Genomic DNA, 22,120 nt, shown 5'->3' on the forward strand with positions numbered 1-22,120 from the left:
TTTGCTATTCTTTCTCTCTTCTGAAAAGCACTGATTTTCATGCTTTCTCCAGTTTTTTTCTTAAACTTGATTGCACTATCTTTTGCACATACATTACCAGCCAGAGTTTATGATCACTCTCACTCCTCCCAATCCCTTTGAACATTGATACTAATTTTGCAAGTGTATAATTTCATTTCAGCAAGTTTCCTTGACTTTACTATTTAACCATGTTGCCTTTTTTTACCTGGTTTATTAAGACTTCTTTTATGTGAGGACAAGCAATTACCTTCTGCAAATGAGCATGTGTTACAAAACAAAGACACTAGTCTTAGAGAGCAAACTGGTTTAGCTAAACATCTGCAGGAAAGGGTACACAGGAAAAATTAAGTGAGGATATAAGCATACATTTTTAGAATAATACATGTGTCTTTAACTTCTTATTCTTCAGTTTCCAAATGTCTTAAAAGAATCATCTATGCTGGATGAAAAGCTGAAGTTTTCATTACTAGAGAGATGGCAATCAAGTCTTCCTTCTCTAGTCAGCCTAGCAGTAAGAGAGAATAGGTTTCGTGGATAGACTGATAGATAAGGAGTTGGCTGGATGTCAGCATACAAAGAGTTGTAGTTAATGGCTACAGTGTCCAAATGGAGACCAGTATGAAGTGGTGTCCTGCAGGTGTCCGCACTGATATTGATACTATTTAGTATCTTTTTTGATTTACATAGACAGTGGGATTGAATCCAACCTCAGCATTGAGGTCCAGTTGATACACTTGAGGGATGACATCCAGACTTGAGGAGAGCCCATGCGAACTTCATATTGAACAAGGCCAAGTGCATGCTCCTTCTGCACCTGGGTCAAGGCAATCACCAGTCTTTCCAAATGAATAAACTTTTCAGTATGCAGTGTTTTATAGTAAATTAAAAGCTTCTTGGAAACAATTAAGGAAAAATAATTTTTGAAGAATTTTTATTTCTTTTCTTTATTTCTTGCAGGTACTGAAATTGGGATATGTGTGTTTTTTCAATGTCTGTTAAAATCTGTAACAGATGTAACCATTCTCGTAAAAGCCTCTCTCTACAGAAGTACTGTTTTACTCTTTTTTTGATTCCCTTCCACCACCCCCTTTCTCCCTTTAATTATCAGTTCTTAATGCTAAATTTGCCTCTTTGCTACCTGGAATAAAGTATCGGGATGTTGGCAACACCCCAAGTTGTCCTGTTGGCTTTTAGCGTGTTCCTGATAAGTGGTGTTAAGATACCTGGCTGCACACAGCCGATGTCTCAGAGTCAGTTGTGTGCAACTCTTGCTTGTTTCCCAGCACTGTGTATTAGCTTCCTTGATACTTTGAACTGCCCCATTAGGGCCCAGATTATTTCTAAGCTGATGGCCTGGACCACAGGTGTGGTCCCTGTGACTGTCTGTGTGAGTCAGTGGTTCTTCCTCCTTATAGCTGTGTGTGTTGTAGGTGAAGGAGCTCCTGTGCCAGTCTCATCTGGGACTGTTTTTATATTGACAAGGTTGGCTTCTTGAATCTAGGCTGATTTCACATTTGCTCATGTACTTGTAAATTGCTTATACTAATTAGTGTTTCGGGCTTGAGAATGCTGACCAGGAACACCCAAAAGACACAGTACACAAAGAAAGTTTCTGGTGCTGTAGTGTTCCCAGAAGTAATTTAGCTGTAGTTGCACAACATCCAGCCAAACAGTAGCCAGGATGAGTTGATAAGTTTTGGTAATTACCCATGAGTAACTGGAAGCTGAACAGTGAGCTGCAAAACTCACTGTCTCCCACAGCATACTCCTGGAAAAGCTGGCAGCCCATGGCTTGGACAGGAGCACTCTTTGCTGGGTTAGAAACTGGCTGGATGGCCAGACCCAGAGAGTGGTGGTGAACAGTGTTGCATCCAGCTGGGGACAGTCACCAGTGGTGTCCCTTAGGGGACAGTTCTGTTCAGTGTCTTTATTGATGACATGGGTGAGGGTATTGAGTCTTCCATTAGTAAATTTGCAGGCATGTGTCAATCTATTGGAAGGTAGGAGGGCTCTGCAGAGAGACCTGGAATAGTTGGATGGGTGGACAGAGTCCAGTACAATGAAGTTTAGTAAGTCCAAGTGCCAAGTCCTACATTTTGGCCACAATAACACCCTGCAGCGTTACAGGCTGGGGATTGTGTGGCTGGATGGTGTGGAAAGGGACCTAGGAGTACTGGTCGACAGCTGGCTGAACATGAGCTGGCAGTGTGCCCTGGTGGCCAGGAAGGCCAGCAGCATCCTGTATCAGGAATGGTGTGGCCAGCAGGAGCAGGGAGGTCATTCTCCCCCTGTACTCAGCACTGGTGAGGCCACACCTTGAGTGCTGTGTCCAGTTCTGGGCCCCTCAGTTTAGGAAGGACATTGAGATGCTTGAGCACGTCCAGAGGATGGCAACAAGGCTGGTGAGGGGCTTGGAACACAAACTCTGTGAGGGAGCTAGGGGTGTTTAGCCTGGGGTGACCCCTGGTCACTCAGGGGTGACCTTGTCACTATCTACAACATCCTGAAGTGTAGTTGTAGTCAGGTGGGGGTTGGTCTCTTTCTCCAGGCAGCAGCTGACAGAATGAGAGGACACAGTCTTAAGCTGGGCCAAAGGTTGGATATTAGGAAAAAGTTTTTTACAGGAAGAGTGATAAAATACTGAAATTGTCTGCCTGGGGAGGTGGTGGAGTCACCATCAGTAGATGTTTTTACAAAAAGACTGGATGTGGCACTTGGTGCCATGGCTTAGTTGAGGTGAGCATTGTGATCTTGAACGTCTCTTCCAACCACAGTGATTCTGTGGAAACAGAGAAGAAACTGATCAGAGACTTGGGTTTTTGTCTCTCTTCTTTCTTTTTCCTGTGATAGTGAAGACCATTCATATACCTACATTTTAGAAATGTATTGCTTTTGGTTGTGTGAGCAGCATGTAAATAATTCAGAATATTTTGCAACAGCAATTATCTTTAGCATTAGTGAGAAGTAGTAACAGTTGTTTTAAAAGTGGATGTCTAGCTGTGAACTTGTTATAATTTCACAGTTTTAATGGAAATCCTTTCAAGCTGAGAAGACAGACACTTATGCTTGGACAAGCCATTTTTTTCACTTTTGACAGTTATAGGAGGATTTGGTTAAAACTGGTTTTGACAGGAAAGGATAGGAAAAAAGCATCTCATGTTTGCAAGGAGAACAAATCTTTGTCTCTTGGAAACTCAAGTATGATGAAAGAATACCTACTTGTTACCTTCAGCAATAAATTATTATAAGCAACTTGGGGAGTATGACCTATATTTAAGATTGTCTAATCCTTTCTACTGTGTGATCCTATTCAGTCTTACAGTTTGCTTTATTAAATATAAACAATTCTGAACTATGTTTTCTGAGCTATTTTTAGCAAATTTGTATCAATCTGCTACAAATTGAGAAAATATTAGGCAGTTAAAGATATTGTAAATATCTGTATGGATATTCATGTAGTTCATTATATTGCATTTCTCAGGCTGTATAGGAGAGGAAAGGGGTTTTGGCTTTATTTCTGTTTCAGTTAGTGTTTTATGGAAGAACTGCAGTTCTTCCTATCTTCTAGGAAGGAAATAAAAATTTAATTATGGATGGTCATTCCTATTATTAGAACTCCATTTTTGAACTAGCATGCTTCTGAACATGTGTTGTAAACAAAAATAAGAATGTAAGTTAAGAATGTCCTTAAATAAGGTTTGGCACTTTGTGTCTGTTTTTTTAATGTCTGAAAGTAGCAAATATCAGCCAGTCCTTTCTCTTCTAACACTTAGACCTGAAGCAGAAAATAACAGCATTTTGTTCAAAATCATATATTGTGGATAATCAAGAGATTTTCACAGCAAGCAAATAGCTTTGGGGAAGAGTTACTTCTAATCATAGTAGAATTAGTGAATTTAGTTTGTGTGACTAGCTGTGAATTTAGTTCGTGTAAAGTTTCATTGTGCAGCAAATATCTGATGAATACCTGTCATGCTGGTTTGCTTCTGCTGGGAGATGGATGTACCAGTCAAATGAACAGAGTTAATACTGCATCCAGGGAGAGCATTGTTGCAAAACTGCACTCACTACCTGTGTGCTGTGATTGTTTTGCTGGTTAGATATTAGTGAAGATGTTCCGCTTGAAATTGAGAACACAGCTGGATTTTTGCTTAAGCATTTGTAATACTGCCAATGTATTACTTTCCTGAGTTAATGTAGTGAATGAATGAAGTCTGTACTTTTTATAGTCTGTTTTAAGTGTTGAAATTGCTACATGATCATGCTCACTGGGCTTGATTTTGTTGTTGTTGTTTACTGGAAAATGAAAAGACCAGATTTGACAGGCATATGATGATAAATATACTGAGTTACGGTTAAGGTTTTGTTATGCTTCCATAAAGTTATTCAAGTGTATCAATGTCTTTGCCCTGGAAAACTTAGTATGAGCTACTGTATTTTCATGTGGTTAAGTATTTATTTTGTAACTTCACCTGAAATGCTTACAATATTTTGTGCTGGTAAAGCTAGGTGTATGTATAGTGACCATTGCAAAGAAGAACCTGCTCTCCTTAAAGCATTTTGAATCTTATATTATATGTTATTAAGCATTTTTTTTTCTTAAGTGGGGATGTATTTTCTTGCTTAATACATAAAATCCACTGAAAATTATAAATGGTATTTTCTTGTGGAAAAATAATGTATTCTGCTTACAACTGTAGATTATATTTCTGGTAATTTTTTTTTCTTGCAGTTGTACTCGCTAAATGATTACAAGCCACCCATTTCTAAAGCTAAAATGACACAGATCACCAAGGCAGCAATCAAGGCTATAAAGGTATGAAATCAGTTAACTTATTTTGACCTCTTTTACAATTTTCATATATGTTAAAATAATTTTGTGAAATAGTCTAAAGAATTTGCTTCAGAACTTTCCACCTCCCTTGTGCCTACAATTTCCAGGTTGTGACCATACATATATGGTCATACATATACAACCATATCTGGGAATGCAGCAAAAGGCTAAAAGTGGTGTGTGACTTTCATTTGCTGGTTGTCATATGTGAGAAAGAATTAAACCAGTTTGTCTCTATCTGAATTTCATCAGATCTGAAAGACAGGGCTTTTCCCTCAGTTTACAAAGGAAACACTGACATGCCTGTTAAGAGATGAATAAATAGAAAATAGAATAGAATTCACCCTTCCTTCTCCCCTCTCTCCCTTCCTTCCTCCCCAAAATTTATGCATGCCTTTGGATCAATACAGCTGTTCATTTTTCTGAATTCCTAGCATACCTTTTCATGGATATTGTTCATAGATTTCTGTTTTCTTATTGCTTGGATACAAATTGTTTTTAAGTTCAAGTCTTAGTGCACTCATTAAAGATTATTCCTGCCACAAAGTAAAACTAATTGCTAAACAACGGCACAGCAGAAAAAGTCACTGAAAAATGGTGAAGGAAAGAAGTATGCCACTAGTGTTAAGCATTAAAACAACTGGAAACTCGGTAAAAGCTGGAGAGGTAGAAAAGAGGACAGACCAATCTTGTGCCTTTAATATCTACGTTCCTTTGCTGACAATTTTCAGATAGTGAAATTCATATTAGTGTTTTGTTAAATTGGGAAAGTAGATAGTGAAATCCATATTGGTGTTTTGTTAAATTGGGGAAGAGTAATTTGATGACTGAAGAGTGAAATTCAGTGGCTTTCTTTAGTATGTCTCTGTAAGTTAAAGCCTGTGTGTTGCAGTATAATAGAAATGCTGAAAACTTGTATTGAACTTAAGTAGTAAATCATAATAGATGGTTCTGTTAAGTAAGCAATTAAATTATACCAAAATGTTATATTATGTATTCAACTTGGAAATCCTACTTCCACTTTTATAATTTCAATGACAACATTTAATTGTGTAAAGCTATTTCAATTATTGATGTGATTTAGAGCCATTGTGATTATACATGAGATTTACAAAAACAACCCCATGAAGGACAGGGCAACTTTAAAGAGAAAGTATACAGTAGGTGCTATTAATTAGTGAAATGCAGAGTAGTTATATGTTTAGTAACAGTAGTTGAGCATCTTCAGTCGTGTACAGTGAAATAACCATGTGTTTTGGTGGAACAGTTATATTATTCTCTTAATTTTCAATAAATAAAAATGCTACTCAAAAAATACAATGTAAAAATACTCAAGAAAAAGAAGAAACACAGATATTAGCTCTTTTATATTCTATTAAGTGTTTTAAGGAAGATTACATGTTCAGCTGTAGATATTGGATTAGTGTTTAATTATCCAAAGTTTCTGCTTCTGGTTTTACTATCAATATAGCAACATACTTGAACAAGTATATGCATCTTCAGATTTTCTCTATTGAAATACTCTTATATTTTTCAGTTCTACAAGCATGTTGTACAGAGTGTTGAGAAATTCATTCAAAAGGTAAGTCATGAGGGGGTTTAGGTTCACATATGGATTAATATTTTTAGTGCATATTAGTTTATCTCCATTGTTAGTCACATTCAGTTTCTGGTTAATAGTCGGCAGCAGATCATAACCCATTATGCAGAATGACAAATACTTTGCTGTCATTTTGTTCTTTGATCTCAATCACTATGGATACTGTTTTAGGATTGCTTCTGTGTGTATTTATTTAATGTTAAAAGAGATTGTCAGTGAACAGCTAACAGCAAAACAATTGACAGCTGTTTGGCTAGTGACAGTTGCTTTTGCTTTTCTGCCAGGTTTTCCCATTGATTTTAAAGCTGAAGGGAAGATGACTGTCACCCTCATCTTTTTTGTAGCAGGAGATGTAGCATTTCAGTTGGTGGTTCTTGCAAGTAAATTAAAACAAAATATTTCTATGGCTAGACTAGAATTACTTTCTGGGAAGATAGTAGTATTAATTTAAAATTCTTTCTAGCAAAGAAATTTATAGCACTTTCTTTTCTTACAACAGTTAATTATTCTTGGGTAAAACTGCATTTTGCTTCCAGTTGGAAATGCATGGATTCAAATTTGTGAGTCTTCCCTGCTTATCTATGTTGTACCTGATTGTTCAGTTGGTCATTTTGGTACTGAATTTCTTCTCTCTTTGTAAATAGCAGTAAAGTGTTATCAAATTGCAATTTAGCTTTGACAAACAAGCTAGAAAAGTTAGACCATTAATGTTGCAGTCTTGGATGCAATTTTCCTTCTGTTGCTGTTTTTACAAAGCAGTCTGGATTGCTCTGTATTAGTAACCTGTCTTGCTCATTAACTTTTATTCCTTGTTGCCCAGTGTACTCTGCAGTGCCTTTTGACAGTGGCTGGACAGTGTAAACAGGTTTCAGCTTCAGCCTGGTGTTTTTATCTGTCTCGAAACAATTTATCAATGAAATATTTAGGTACTAGTATGTCGAAGTCCAGCTGACCTCGACACTAGTACATAAGTCCTATGTGTAAAAAGTATCATATATGTGTTTCAAAGCAGTAGTAAAGATCAGTAGTATACTTTATCAACACTGCTAGTTTTTTGTCAAGTAGTTGTCTTTTGGGCCCTTGACTAGTACTTCTTCCATCTCTGAGAAAGGGATCACTATCCTCTGATCCCTATTCAACACTACAGGTGAACACAGGAGTATGAGAGCAGGAATACATCTTATCTATCTCTGACCAGTAGCACTTTGCAGTTCTGCATCCTGAAATCAGCTCAGAATTGTCTGAGTTCCAAACACTGCTTTTTAGTTACAGTGGATGTGATCGCAGTTCAGTATTCATAGGCAGAAGAGACGTTTTACCTTCTGTATGAATGAATGGCAATTTGTCAGGAATGGGACTGGTTGTTCATGGCCCTTCTACAAGCTACTTTATCTTTACAACCTTCAGTGTCCAGTACTGCTTGATGAGGAAGTTCTACACTGTTCATTGCTAATTAGAGAAGGCAGATGTATCTTTTTATTGTAAACTTTGTTAATGATCACCCTGGATTAGATTATTCCCTTTGGTGGTCTTGCTGAGGGGTTTTTAATTATTTAATGAACAATTCAATGAACATTTAGTGAAATGTGCAACTTATTAATAATTTTAAATTATAACTTTTTGCTTTAGTAGAATGAGAGATAAGCAGATGAAAGCTAGGTATTTGATATTAAAGGGCTTACATTGTATGTTTGGAGAATAATTGGATATTTTCTGCAAATTCATTTCAAGTTAAAGCTCAAGATTACTGAATCTTCCATTAAAATGTGCTGTAGACCTGACCAGAGTGATGTCAGTGCCATCTCAGTTAGTTTGCTCTTCATCCTTCACAGCTCCAGTATTTTCTTTTGTAATTTTGTGATATTACTGAAACTCCAGATAAAATAATTTCTCATGACATTTTTCATTTTGTGACACTTAACTCACTTGGTCTATTGTTATTTTGTTTGACTGCTTTATTCTTTGGCAAAGGTCACTTTGGGTGTCAGATGATCACATTTCATATATGTGAGGTTATTCCATTGGAGAGCCAGATTTAATTTCTTTGAGTAGTAAAATTATGTTTTTGATTACTCACTCAGAAAATAAGTAAATATTTGTGTATAAAGGCTGTTCCATATGAGATTACGGATATGCAGGTTCACTGCCCCAGTTTTAATTTTTATTTAATTTTTTACTTGTATTTAATTGCCTTTTCTATATAATCTATATTATTACATTATCATCATACTTTGCTTTCTTTATGTGCCATATTTTGAAATACTTCAGCTAATGTATGTCCTGAGTTTATGTCCTGAGTTTTCTTTTTGAATTTCTGTGAGCTTTATTAATTTGAATATTGTGAAAAGTTGTATACCTGTCTGTTCTGTATGCAGAATACTATTGTTTAATAATTTAAATGAAATTTCAGAAGCTGCAATACATTGAAGTGATTTTCTGAAGACAATGTATTATATCCAATTTAAGCTTAATGATGCACATATAGTCTTAAAAGGATGTCACACACATTCTAAAAATAAAGAGTACCATTCTTAAATACATTGAACCATGTTTAGAACCTAAAGAAAGGCTTTCTAAATGTTTCAAGTTCAACACTTTTCAAAACAGAACATTTATATCTAGGGCATAGTAAAATTAATATTCTGAAGCATTTTTGTGGAACTTTAATAAAGATTACTAGTTTAGTGTGTTGCATAGTATGTCTACAGGACCAGAGAGGAAAAAGGATGTCTTTTCCCATGTTTTCCGTAACACCTTGTTTGATATACACCCAATATTTATTAAGTGAATCCATAACATAATGTATTCTGATGCTGACTTCATTATATTTTTGGACCATATTTCATTCTATCTTAAAATTGGTTGCAGTAATGTGGTGTAATTACTTGGCAGTTAAAAGACAAAAAAATTAGCATTAGTTGTTAAGAAAATAAATTACTTAATTAATATTTTAGTTAGCAGACATGCCTTATAAATCTCATGCTGTTTGTAAATTATGCAAGTTTTCCAGAGTTGTAAAATAAATATCATTGTTATATTCTCAACCAAATAGATATCCCCATAAATATGTTTTTCTCCTGCAGGGGAGGATATACCATACCCTAATTGCAACAATGTAAAATAAACAAATTTTAACTGTAATGCTTACTTTGGTCATAAAGAAGGACAAAAATATCCTGAGTTACATTTACAGCTAGTTCAAATTTACTATTAAGAATCATTTAGCGAGTACATGCTTTATGCAGTACTTTGAAAATAGAGTGTATGTTTTAAAAGGATATGTGGGTTTTGTGTTAATTTTCATGATAGATTTTTAAAAGTTAATTCTTTAGCAGTAAGAAATTGATTTTACACAATTTACATGTTTTCAGAATGCATATAGATAATTTAAACATTAGAGGTTAGATCAGTAATTTGAGAAAGTTTTAATTTTGTTGAGTTATTTAAGAAAGTTTCATTTTCCAGGACAATTTATAATATAAAGAGCATTTCAATATACTTGGACCCACTTAAAAATTAGAGAGGATTGTTTATATTTACTCTGCCGTTAATGGTTTTGGTTGTTTTTCACGTATACTCCTTTTAAATTACCATTCTTTCTAGTGCAAACCAGAGTACAAGGTGCCTGGTCTGTATGTCATTGACTCCATTGTGAGACAGTCCCGGCATCAATTTGGACAAGAAAAGGATGTATTTGCGCCAAGATTCAGCAATAACATCATCAGCACTTTCCAGAACTTGTACCGTTGTCCTGGTGATGACAAGGTAAACCACTTACAGATCTTTCTAGTTAAAGCAATCTTTAGCATATCATCTATAAAGAATAAAGATTCTCGTCTCACTTTCTACTTGCTGGAGGGGATCTACTTATAAACTTGCCCTGTATATGTACTTCTTAATGATGCTTGTCTTAGTGTAGGGATTGGAAAGATACATCCAGTGAGATTAATTAAGAGTTTTGAAAAGGTCTTCTTTCCTTTGACTCTGTGATTATCCACAGCTAAATAAGGTTTAACTTATATAGTTTGACTCACTAGTTCAGCTGCTCCCTTGGATCACAGTAGTTGAGACAGCCATCAAATTCTGTTTCTTAAAGGTTGGCTGGAAATAGAAGAGTGCAGGCAGTTTAACTTCCTTCATATTTGTCCCTTAGTTTTAAAATAGGTAGTGTTTCTTCTTATTGAATAGTTGCAAAAAGGTGGAGAATTCTAAGGGTTTTGTCTTCACAGAAACTTGTATAATAAAGTCATTAGGTAAAGTAGTAAGTGAGGCTGGATGCTACAGGAAGAGTTATATTTAGAATAGTTACATGCGTTCCTACAGCTGTATTTTTCAACCAGAGATATGAAAACCCAAGGTATCCATGGAAGGTGATTAAGGCACATTCAGCCATTGTGTTGTCTTAGGATCCCTGCCTTTTTAGAGTAGTTAAGACCTCTGCAGGAAAATGTGTCAGGACCTGGAAATTTTACTTATTTGGATAAACTTGGCTAAGGATGTCGGTCTTCTCTTCACTGAGTTCTGAGGTGTTGCTGAACAGGCTATTTGAGTTAAATGACATTTTTCCAGTCTGGATGTAGGTTATCTGTGTGATTAACTTGTGCTGCTTCAATTCCACAGTGTTTTACTGTGTTTTATATTTTTTTTTTATAAATAGGCACAATTTTTTAACTTACACTTTTATTCATTTAGTTGTATTCCTTTAGAAGTATTAGAGTGTTTTGTGAACTCACTTAGCTTGCTACTTTAGGAAATATACTAATACAGAAATAGCCTGATGTATTGAAGAAGGAGAGGGTGGAACAAGGATGGATGCAAGTACTCAGTTTGTGTCTGGTTTAAAAAAATACATAATAAATTTATCATAGGCTAAGAAATAGCAGTATTTGCCTGCGATATTTTAATGCATGGCAATTAATGTATTGCATTAGAGGTGTTTGGTGTGAAGAGAGATAGTAAAACCTAGTCTATTTAGGGTCCACAAAAGTCCTCTTGAGTTAATTTCTAGGATATTTTTCACCTCAGCGTAAGACTGTACTTTTCTCCCAAGTCTTGCTGCTGTGCTGCATATGGATTCAATATTATAGGAGGGTCTTTGTGCTGTGAAAGTAGTTATCCTATACCTTGCCTAGCAAAAAACTGAGCTGCCAGAGACCAAGATATGTACCTGGTTTATAACATTTTGATGTTTAATCTGATTGAAAGGCATAATGGAGAAACACAGCAGTTACTTTTATATGAGCAAATGTAGAATTTGTTTTTAAATCAAGTAGAAATGCAGTAACATTTCATTTAAAGTAACAAAAAAACCACCCCACTGATTCCTTTGTCTGACCCAGAGAAAGTGCAAGGTGTGGGTAGATACAGAGCCACAGAAACAGTTTTGTATTCCTATTTTGGAGAGATGAGGGAAGTTAGAGCCTCTGATGGACTTGACAAGAACTGCTTATAACACAGACTTTAAAGAAGAAAGGCTCAGATACTGAAATGCTGAGTGGAAGCCTTCAGAGATTTCTTAAGGGATCTCTAAATTGCATCTTCCATGCAGTGAAAATTCAGCACTTCTCTGTTATAGTTAAGTATCCTCTTACAGTTCTGGACAAACAGACTTAGTTTTTGTTTTGAACACTGTGGCTAAGTACTCTAGGTTCTTGTTTTATAGAACTCAAGTACTTAAACCACCTTTGTGACAGCAAATGCCAGATGCTATGAAGAATTTCCTGCTCTTTGTAATGCAACTGATTTTTTTTCCCCCAAAAAAAGCAAAATACTTCCTTTTGGTGGAAGTTAAGCTTATTGAGAAAAAAAAAACTAGAGGCAGATCAAAATGATGATCTGTTTGTGATGTAATAGAATGCATCTATTGTAATAGAAAAAAATATAATAGAAATGTAAGCTGAACAGTGAGTTACAGCTAGTGGACTAGTATGAAGTCTTAATTTTGTTTTTTTTTTTCCTTCCCCATGATCCACCTTTTTAAGTATTACTATGTATTTTCAATAGGCAGGTAATTGTGTTCCAGTTTAAACTTTTAAATTCCTCACTTGTAAAAAAATCTTGCAAAATATTAAGCTGCTTTTCTAATAAAAATATTTAGCTGTCTTAGTAGTATGTGCCCATTTTTCAGTGCACTTAAATAATTTTGGTTCATAGGCAAAACAGAATTGCATTTTTTATGTTAATTATAAAAATTAGGAGACTGATAATTCATTATTTTAATTATTAGTAATCCTTCAAAATGGTTCCTAAAAATTATTTTCTTTCCATGTCACCTTCCAAGACTAAAGTCACATTTTTGGTTGAGAGAACATTGCCACCTGTGCATAGTAGCTCTTTGCTGTTGCCTAGGATTAGTCTCAGGTTCATAGTTCAGACATCTTTGGTGTGGTGCTTATTGTTTGCAAACCTAAAGATCCTTCAGTCTAGACAGATTAAAGTTGCTAGCTAAGAATTCTGTAATAAATAACAAAAAGAAAAATAAGTATGACTCAGACCTTTTGCTGTCTTTTCTTCATTCTAGAGTAAAATTGTTAGAGTGCTAAATTTATGGCAGAAGAATAATGTGTTCAAGAGTGAAATTATTCAGCCTCTCTTGGATATGGCAGCAGGAATTCCTCCTCCTGTTGTGACCCCTGTCTTGCCCAGCACTACAGCTGCTATGAGCAACAATACACCAGGTAAACAGAACCAGATGGAAGTCATACTTTGAATCAAAACACTTCTGTCAGCTTTGGTATGTTGCCTGTTAACATGCTGAAATATCTCACTCAAATGAATGATAGAAAGAAGTATATTGCAAACACCATCAAGATCAGGGAAACAGGAAAACTTTGTTATAAAAGTGGGCTTGATTGTTTTGTGCTCTGAGCATCTGCCTTGCTTATGTAGATAGATGGCAGGAAAAGGGATTTTTAACTTTCCACTTCATCAAAATTTTTTCTTTTGAGGTTGGGATGTATGTGAAATTGGCCAGATAGGAATGGCTTTTGGCACCTGATTTTATAACCCACCTTTTGCTGATCCCGTGCTGAAAAGCAATGAGATGGACAAATTCATCTTAGTTTTCATTGGCAAAGCAAATACGTGAGATTTTCAGATCTTGGAGTGCCTTTTCTGCATCTTCCAGCTCAGTACTTTTGATTTTTATATACTATGACTACATTAAATTGTTGGAATCATAAGTCTTAAATTCTGATGCACATTGACTTTTAAAACAGTGATCTAGTAATATTTAGCATTCATTGGTGTACCTCTACTTCTGAGCTATAAATGCAAAAGTATTTGCAACTATGGAGGATTCTTCTGGATCATGACATGAAACTAATTATCAGAGTACTGATTTAGTCTCAATGTTTATCTTGAGAAAAAAACATAAAACAAGCAATCCTCATGAATCCAGCTGATGCAGGTTGAAATTTTTAGTAGAATCTCTAAGACTCTTCCCAGGGATAAAGTGCAAGTCCAGTGAGATTTGGACTAGCTGACAAATAGATTGCTAACAATTATCTTTTGGTATATGTAGTTTCCACTGAATATTTTGGAATACTGTGTGAAACCTATTTATCTTGCCTTTATCAGTGTTTTTGTTGGTAGTCCCATTAGTCTCAACTAACACAAAGTAATTCTGCTACTTGATGAATGTTGATGTTAGTCTATTATTTCTGTGTGCTCTTGTGTATGTCAGAAAACTAGTTTCAAGTGATGTGCTTTCTCAGTGTTTAATAACAGCAGGTTTTTTTCTTCTCTAACACTATTTTTATTTTCTATATAAAATATTTTAACATATTGATTTTTCTCTTTTTTAGGTACACCTGTGACTCCAGTTACCCCAGCCAATGTGGCGCAGAGTTTGCCTGATCCTTGGGTATCTCAGATTGCTAACACAGACACCCTTGCTGCTGTTGCACAGATTTTACAGAGTCCTCAAGGCCAGCAGGTAACTATTTTGTAGACAGTTACACTTTAGACACTGTAGACTGTCTGATACTTTGTGTTTTTAAGGTACAGGTAAGAAATGCTTTCATGTGTATCTCTTATATTTATGTCCAGTATCCATGTTTACTTTCTCATGCAGTTGTTAATCACAAGTAAGTTCCAGGTCAGTTAAAACTCTGTGTTACCTTTTGTAGCCAGCCCTGTTTAAAAGCACTACGTTTGAAGACTTGAAAGTGTCTCAGAAGATGATTTCAGATAAGATGGTCTGTAATAAATACTTGTCTATATAGATGACAAGTACAGATATATTGCAAATTACTAAATCAAGAGCAACAATAAGATTTCATGCATATAGATAGAAAATAGAATGCAAGTTAAAGCATATGTCTCTGTTGGATGCCTGAAGAAGAGCTAAACATTGTACAGAATTATAGAATGGGAGCAAACTTCTTCAGCAAGTGTACTGTGTATTGATTCAATTTTTTATCTTCCTATCAGCTAAACATAGATTTTATTTTGCAGCATTCAGAAATGAGATTTTGGAAGTTACTATATTCTTCAATTTTTAAGTGCTCAACTCCAAAAATGTCTTGATGTTCAGCATCACAAGAATTGCTTGTCCTCATTATCTATGGTTACATAAGTTAAGCACACACAGTTGGCTTTCTGTAAAAATGTAGATAATTTTTCAGGCTGTGCTAGAGCTATGGCATAACTTTGACGTTATGATTTTTATTTGTACTGAGGTTGTTTTATCTGCTGGCATACTAAACAAAGATCTCACACATACAAGTAAGAAGCAGTGGTCAGTGAAAGCTCTGGTACTGGCAATAACAACTTAGTGAGAATGTTTTACAGTGTTTAGCTAACTAGAGTTGTCTGTAATTGTTCAGCAGTCAAGTGGAGGGAATATTTTGATCTGATTACACTGGAAGAAACAAAGTCACTAAAAAAAGCAAAACAAAATGAGTTTGTGGGATATTTTTGGTAATATGAAGGAAAAATAGTGGACTAGCTCTTAAAAAAGAAACTGAAATGAGAGTGGTAAATATGTGGAAAGTCAGTGAAGTAATTTTAAAGATTGTTGCTTGGAGAATATAAATAAAGAAAATTAAGCAAGAGAAAAAAATGAAGATGAGAAGGGAATTAAAATTCTGAAGACAGCAGATCACAAAGAAATAACATTTGGATATTTAGCTCAAAATAGTCTTAAGCAGAAGAAAAGAGACAGACTGGGTACACAATAAATATGTACGTGCAGATGTCTAGGATTGGTAGAAGAATTATATTTGCTTACATCCTGTCCATCTCTTTTCTTCTTGTTCTCCAAACCAGTCCTGCCACAGCCTCTCCCTGGCTCCCCAGCTCCAAAGACCTTGATTTAATCCTACAGTTGTGTTTTATGGGTGAGAATGCGTGCAGGTAAATTGAGAGTCTAGATATAAGAGAGGGCTGGATAAGAAAGATGTGACTAACAAGAATGTGAAAACAGCAAGAATGGTGCCCACCCAGGATTTTTCCGCTCTAGGGCCTCCATCTCTGCCTCTTCAGTTTGATTCCTTCCTACGGAGAGCAATGCACAGGCTGGACCAGCTATATCAGACAAAGGCGAGTGAGGGGGGAACTCTTCAGCTTTGCCTATTGCAGTAATCAGGAAAGCTCTTGCTGAGGTAGAACAACAACTGAAGCCTTTTCAGAGGCTCTGCTGTATAAAAAATCTGTATAACTGGTTTTATAAGAATAGGGAAAATGGTTTCACATTATCAGAAAGTTAAAACTATCTTGAAAAAGGGTCTCACACATTTTTGATGCATCGTGGAAAAGAAATTCCACCTAATCAGTTTATGAAGTTTCAAGTGAAGCTCGTAAGGAGGGAGGGATTGAACCATTTAAGAGTTCAGTGGGGAATCTTATAAGGGGTTGGAATACTGAAGGTAAGGGTAATCAGGGACTTGTGTCAGCAAGTTTGAACTACCTGAATTTGCTGTATTTTTACACAAGTATCTACAGATAAGACTCTAGAGATTTATCTCGAGGAATGTCAAAGAACTGCTTCCTCTAATTCAACAGTGGTTTAGGACAGCTTCTTTCAATAGAGTTAATATTTTTTCTTAAGGCAAATCAGCACAATTTTGTGGAAGCATCCCTGTTCAACAGATAAATTGATCTCCACATGAAAAAGCCTTTTATTTCCTTATTAGGACAGCTTCTCTAAAAGATTATATACAGATATGAATTTGAAGTAAGGAAATCAAGATAGACCAAGTGATTGGTTGTACATTTGCTTTTGATGTTTTGTTAACATAGCAGGAGAATTGCATTCTATCAACCCACACCTGAGTTTCACCATGAGATTTCACCTGTGGCTTGTGCAGAGACACAGATGCAAGCTCTCCCTGTGAACAAGTTGCATTGGCATAAAGTGGAGCTTGCCACAGTGCAGTTCCTTTCTCTCTACAAATGCTGTTACAGGACACAGATTATCCTAATATAGGTGGGCCTTTAGGAAGCTGGAATAGGCTAACAGATTTTTTTCAGGTCAAAAGGAATCAAACTGGAGAAACAGAAGAGGGGGAACACTAGAAAGCAGGAAATCCTGAGTGGTGACTGGCATCATCATGCAACCTGTCAGAGCAAGTTAGGAAGAAGAAGCATCTGCCTATCTTATCAGCCCCAGAAAACAAATTAGCCAGTAAGTGGGAACAAAATTTGCTGTAAATGAAAACAAATTAAGACAAAATAATAGCTATAGGTTAGATGATACTTCATTCCTGGGTGTTTTTTTTTATTAAGTGGAAGGGGAAAAGTCTATTTTGTACTTTGTTTTTTTGCTTTAAAAAAATCTTGTTCAATGTATTTGTTATCTTTTTCTCTTTTAGCTTCAGCAGTTGATACAGACGCTGCAGATACAGCAGCAGAAACCTCAACCTTCACTACTTCAAGCCCTGGATGCCGGTCTCGTTGTCCAGTTACAGGCGCTCACAGCACAACTCACAGCTGCAGCTGCTGCTGCTAACACACTTACTCCATTGGAACAGAGTGTCTCTTTTAATAAGGTAGAAGTAGAATAATAGAAATTTGAAGAAGTATTTTTTTTAACTATATGTGAGAAATTCTTTTGGATTTTATTGTTTGACTTTGGACATTTAAAAAATACATTAATATGCAATAAAGTATACTGCTTAAAAATAAAAAACAAGACAGTAGTTGAAATGAAAATATTAGTTTTATATGAGTTTAGGGCTAAATAGCCCATTGTATAATAAGTATAATACCTAGAGTTGGAAGAGACCCACAAAGATTATTGAATATGGTAATGGATTTGATTTATGATTTAACAAAGTTAAGCCATTTGTTTTCGCACCCTTTGTAACACAGTAATGAGAATTGTTTCTTATAAGGTAATAAATGAAAATATGCAGGAATTAATATACACTGTTTTCTCAGAAGAGTAAAAAGTTGGATTTTTAATTTTCTTGCATTATAAGGTATATGCCAAGAAAACTTTAATCTTAGCCACAAAGTGATATAAGTGAATGAATAAATCTGTAGGTAAAGAAACTTTCATTGCAAACAACCCAAAAGCAACCTATCAAAAAACCAAACACCAACATCCACCCCCCTCTAAAAAAAAAGAGCCAAGACCCTCCAAACCAAAATACAAACAAAATCTGAATGCAGGAATTTAAGAATACTAATATTATTGCATGCCAGGTGGTAACAACCATGCAGGCAATTGCAGTCATAGTAGTATAATACCTATAATAAAGAAAATTAAAATGAAGAACTTCTGCTCAAAGAATTATAGCTAACTAAAGAAAGAAAAAAAGCATTGTTCTATTGTCTTGGGAAGAGATTGTCCTGGAGTGAATAAATAGTAAGAATAACAAAGTTGAAAAAGCAAAAACCCCCTTTTTATTCTTCACTCAGATAATCTCTTTTTATTGAAAGTATTGCAGCTGTAAAAATAAGTCAGGAAGAAAATGGCCTGTACTCATGCTATACCACAGCTGTAACCATCAACTTGAGAACAGTGTAATCCCCAGGAATGAATGTATCAGTTAATAGGTATTGCTGTAAAATTTACATCCAGAAAGTATTTTATTTCTTCTGAGATTAAGGTTTGAGAAGGAGGTGGTAGTAGTAATAGCATTAGCTCTGCTTTTCAGAAAACTTCCAAGGTTTATAAAGATACATGGACATGGCTTTAGTAGCACATCTCTTTCATTAAAAAGTGAAAAAAGGCAATCTCATTGACAAATAACATCTGTTGTATTTTTCATGCTTGTTCCTTAGTTTTTCTCTTCAAGAAAGTAAGATGCTGCTAAAATGCTTCTGAACTTCTAAAAATTAGTAAACAACCTTTTTTTACTTAAGCAGAACTCCTGTGTAGGTATCTTCACAGATAACATGTAAAGTTTATCCAAGTTTTTCTCCTTGTCAGATACCTTTCTTTTTATTCATTAGAAGGATTATTCTTCTTACATAACTGCTTGCTTTGATTTTTTTTTTTGCAGACTATGTGAGGAGTTGTTTTCAAGGAGCAGTATATTTGAAGGAATTCAGGTTGTCTAAATGACACGTCTGTAAAAATACAGTAATTCTTTGTGAAGTAATCGAGCTTTAGGTCTTCTCTTGATATGAGCAGAGCAGTTTGATGGTTACCAAAGGATTGAATAGTTGGCCTCTTTTTAGTAATTTCTTTTAACTAAGGGTAGCATTACATAAAATTAATCTTTATTTAAGCTTTTCTCCAAAGTAGCTCTTAGTTACTATGGAAAGAACATGTAGTTGTATTTGTTGCAGCAGAGCTCAGGAAAACTGGGCCAAGATTTAATGCACTCAAGAGTTTAGTAACAATAGCACTATGACACTTAGTAGTTTCTTCAGGTTATTTTCCAAACTTCTTTTTTTTGTTGTTTTTTATGTTGAGAAATAAGAACATCTTCCTAATAGAAAGGAAATATACTTAAAGGGACATTTAAGGAGTGTTCAGTAATGCTTATTTTGTTTTCTCCTAGAAGCTGATGGACAGGTTTGACTTTGGGGAAGAATCTGAACAAAATGAAGAGCCTAAGAAGGAAACTCCCTCTTCCCAGTTGTAAGACCAAGCTATGTTTCTTATGGAAGATGCTAAAATTTGCCTGATGCTAGTTGAAAATTATGATTAAGTATGGAAAATACTTATTTCAGACCATAAATACACAGAAACAGTAGGAAAAGACGGTTTTCTAAATTAACATACACATTTTATTATAAATCTGTGTTCCAGATTTTTTTTTTTATTTTAGGATAAAGTTAGCATGTTCTTTGCTTTTTATAGTTATATTCATACAGTTGATGGGGTAGTGATGATATTAGAAGGTGGAACTGGCTCCATTGTCCTCATTGTTTTACATTTTAGTTAAACTTGAAACACAGTTTCAAGTGAAGACCTATTTACTAACTGTTTAAATGAACAGAAAAACTGTAGGCTTTTAAAATTATTTTTAAATTTAAGTTATTTCATTTTAGGCCATTAGTACCAGAATCTGTGAACAACTCACTTTTTCACCAACTAGCTGAACAGCTACAGCAGCAAAATTTAGAACATCTAAGACAACAGCTTCTGGAGCAGCAGCAGCCTCAAAAGGTAAGAACTCCATCTTGTGGCTGTTGTAATAATTTATGTTCTCCTATGATTAAAAAAAGCATGTACAGGACAAAAAAATTATGATGTTGCTGACAGTTTTCGTATAATTAAAGTCTTTGTCACTAGCTGACTGTGTAACAAAAGCTTGCAGAGTAAGTGGAGTAAGTGGAAAAAAGTGCTTAAAGCAGGAAAAAACCCCACAACCAAATGTGGGGAGTACATTTTGCTTCTCTTAGGAAAGAGTGCTCATTACTTTAGTTAGACATGACTCTGCTTAGTCTGTTCAGCTCTTTATATGGGGGAAAAAAAAGCTTTCCCATGCTTGCAAAAGGAATAAGGTGAGCAATGAAGTGGTTATGCTCCTGTCTCTGAGGGGAGGACAGAATAGAGTCTCTGAGTAACTTTAAATTTCCACAGATTTTGTCTTGACTAATAATTGATGAAATAATTCTGTTGAAGAATCTAAGCTAAGAAATAATCACGTATTTCGTGAGAAATTATTCATTAAGAACTGGCGATTGAGATAATCCAAGGTTCCTTCTTAACTCTATGAATTGTGTCCTCTCTACGCTAAAGAAACTTGGCTTATTTCTACTGAGATTAATCCTCAATACTTAAATGTTCTTTTCCCTCCTGATCCCATTCAAAAAAAAAAAAACAAAAAAAAAAAACAACCCCAAAAAACCCACAAACAAAATAAACAAAAGTATTTTGTCTTGATCCTGACCAGGTATGAAGTAGACTTCATGTGGAGTATTTGGATCTGGTTTCACAGGAAAATAGAAATCTCAGAGTGAAAGATCACAAACTTAACAAACACCTGTTGTAGATTTTATTTCAAGCTGTGCACCACCACCCTGAACAATCTATTCCACTGCCTGAGCCAAGTGGCTCAGCTTTCAATAAAGAATGCCATTTAAGCTTTGAATTTCTGACTTTATTAATTTAATTTTTATTAGATACTGTTTCTTTACTGCTTTATTTTACTGTTTTATTTTCATTTCTCATTTAAGTGTAGTAAATGGAAAAGAATATACAGCATAGCTACAGACTCTAAATAGTTCTGGGTCTTGATGAACATCTAGCCATTTCTGTTTCTAAACACTAGAAATGTTGTAAAGGAATAAAGCAATCAGGAATTATCTGTTTGAGAAGCTTTTGATGTGTCATACCAAAAAGTATCTGTCTAATTTGAAAATAAAAATATTGAATGCCTAACTATTGTAAAATATGCAAAATCAAAGTTTATGGGTAGAACATTTACTTGACTCTCCCCTTACTATTTAATTTTCTATTACAAGACCTGACAAATTTTCCCTTTAGGTCCAGTCTTCTTGTCTAGTCAGTATGGAGAGAAAGTGTTTTTTTCCACTTCGATAACAGCTAAAAGATACAAACTGCTGGAACTACTTTGTAGTGACTGCAGTATTTTATGGGTAATATTTTCTTTAATTCCATGTAAGTTTCATTGAGAAAGATCAAAAGGAAAGAGAAGGAAAGATAAAGCACAAAACAAAATTTTCAGGCATCTGATGAGGAGCAGAGGGAAAGGAGGAGAGGACAGAAGATAAAAACAGAAGGCGCAACAAGAATTATAGACATTGACACCAAGAAATAGATGGTTGAAGAATAATTAAATATAAGGAAAATGAGACGAAACATTCTGTCAGAAGGCAAATAAATTGACTAAATTATAGTAGAATATATTTTTACAAACTTGCTACAAGATGTTTAAAAAAATAAAGATAAAATTGTTGCTACTAGTCATTCTGCTAACTTCATCTTATTCTCTGGTAGATAGAACCTGTGGTATTTGTTTAATTAAAAGTTAAAATATAGTGACGATTGCTGAAATGTTTACCTGCAGTAATGGATTACAGATTTTAAATTGCTTTTCAAAATTACTCTTATATAGTTTCTGAATATTTTAATTTCATTTATTCTGGTTCTTGAATTTATCTTGTACCTTAGAGATATTTTTTCCAAATCTGTACTTTTAGGCAATGCACAGGCTGGTATAGCTTTTCCCGTAGCAAATCATCAACACCTTGAGTATTCCATATTCATTAATTTTGGTGTTTTTTCAGTACTGCTTATT

The 22,120-nt window shown here is 35.0% G+C and overlaps 1 protein-coding gene across 5 annotated transcripts in view; it reads left to right on the forward strand.

Moving 5' to 3' along the window:
• SCAF8 (SR-related CTD associated factor 8) overlaps window positions 1–22,120 on the forward strand; it is a 150,580-nt gene that overhangs the window by 15,721 nt on the left and 112,739 nt on the right. For 3 of the 5 annotated variants that reach the window (XM_031504360.3, XM_031504361.3, XM_021551776.4), the window contains exons 2-9: window positions 4,754–4,837; window positions 6,393–6,437; window positions 10,059–10,220; window positions 12,976–13,132; window positions 14,261–14,391; window positions 17,270–17,446; window positions 19,412–19,491; window positions 19,905–20,022. In XM_031504360.3, the coding sequence (XP_031360220.2) occupies window positions 4,754–4,837; window positions 6,393–6,437; window positions 10,059–10,220; window positions 12,976–13,132; window positions 14,261–14,391; window positions 17,270–17,446; window positions 19,412–19,491; window positions 19,905–20,022 (954 nt within the window). Of the gene's footprint in view, window positions 1–4,753; window positions 4,838–6,392; window positions 6,438–10,058; window positions 10,221–12,975; window positions 13,133–14,260; window positions 14,392–16,928; window positions 17,083–17,269; window positions 17,447–19,411; window positions 19,492–19,904; window positions 20,023–22,120 lie in introns of those variants that run through there. The other 2 variants (XM_077782160.2, XM_085576635.1) reach the window with 2 other exon arrangements.

The sequence above is a fragment of the Lonchura striata genome, chromosome 3, assembly GCF_050655825.1.
Source record: "Lonchura striata isolate lonStrDom1 chromosome 3, ASM5065582v1, whole genome shotgun sequence".
NCBI classification, from domain to species: Eukaryota; Metazoa; Chordata; class Aves; order Passeriformes; family Estrildidae; genus Lonchura; species Lonchura striata.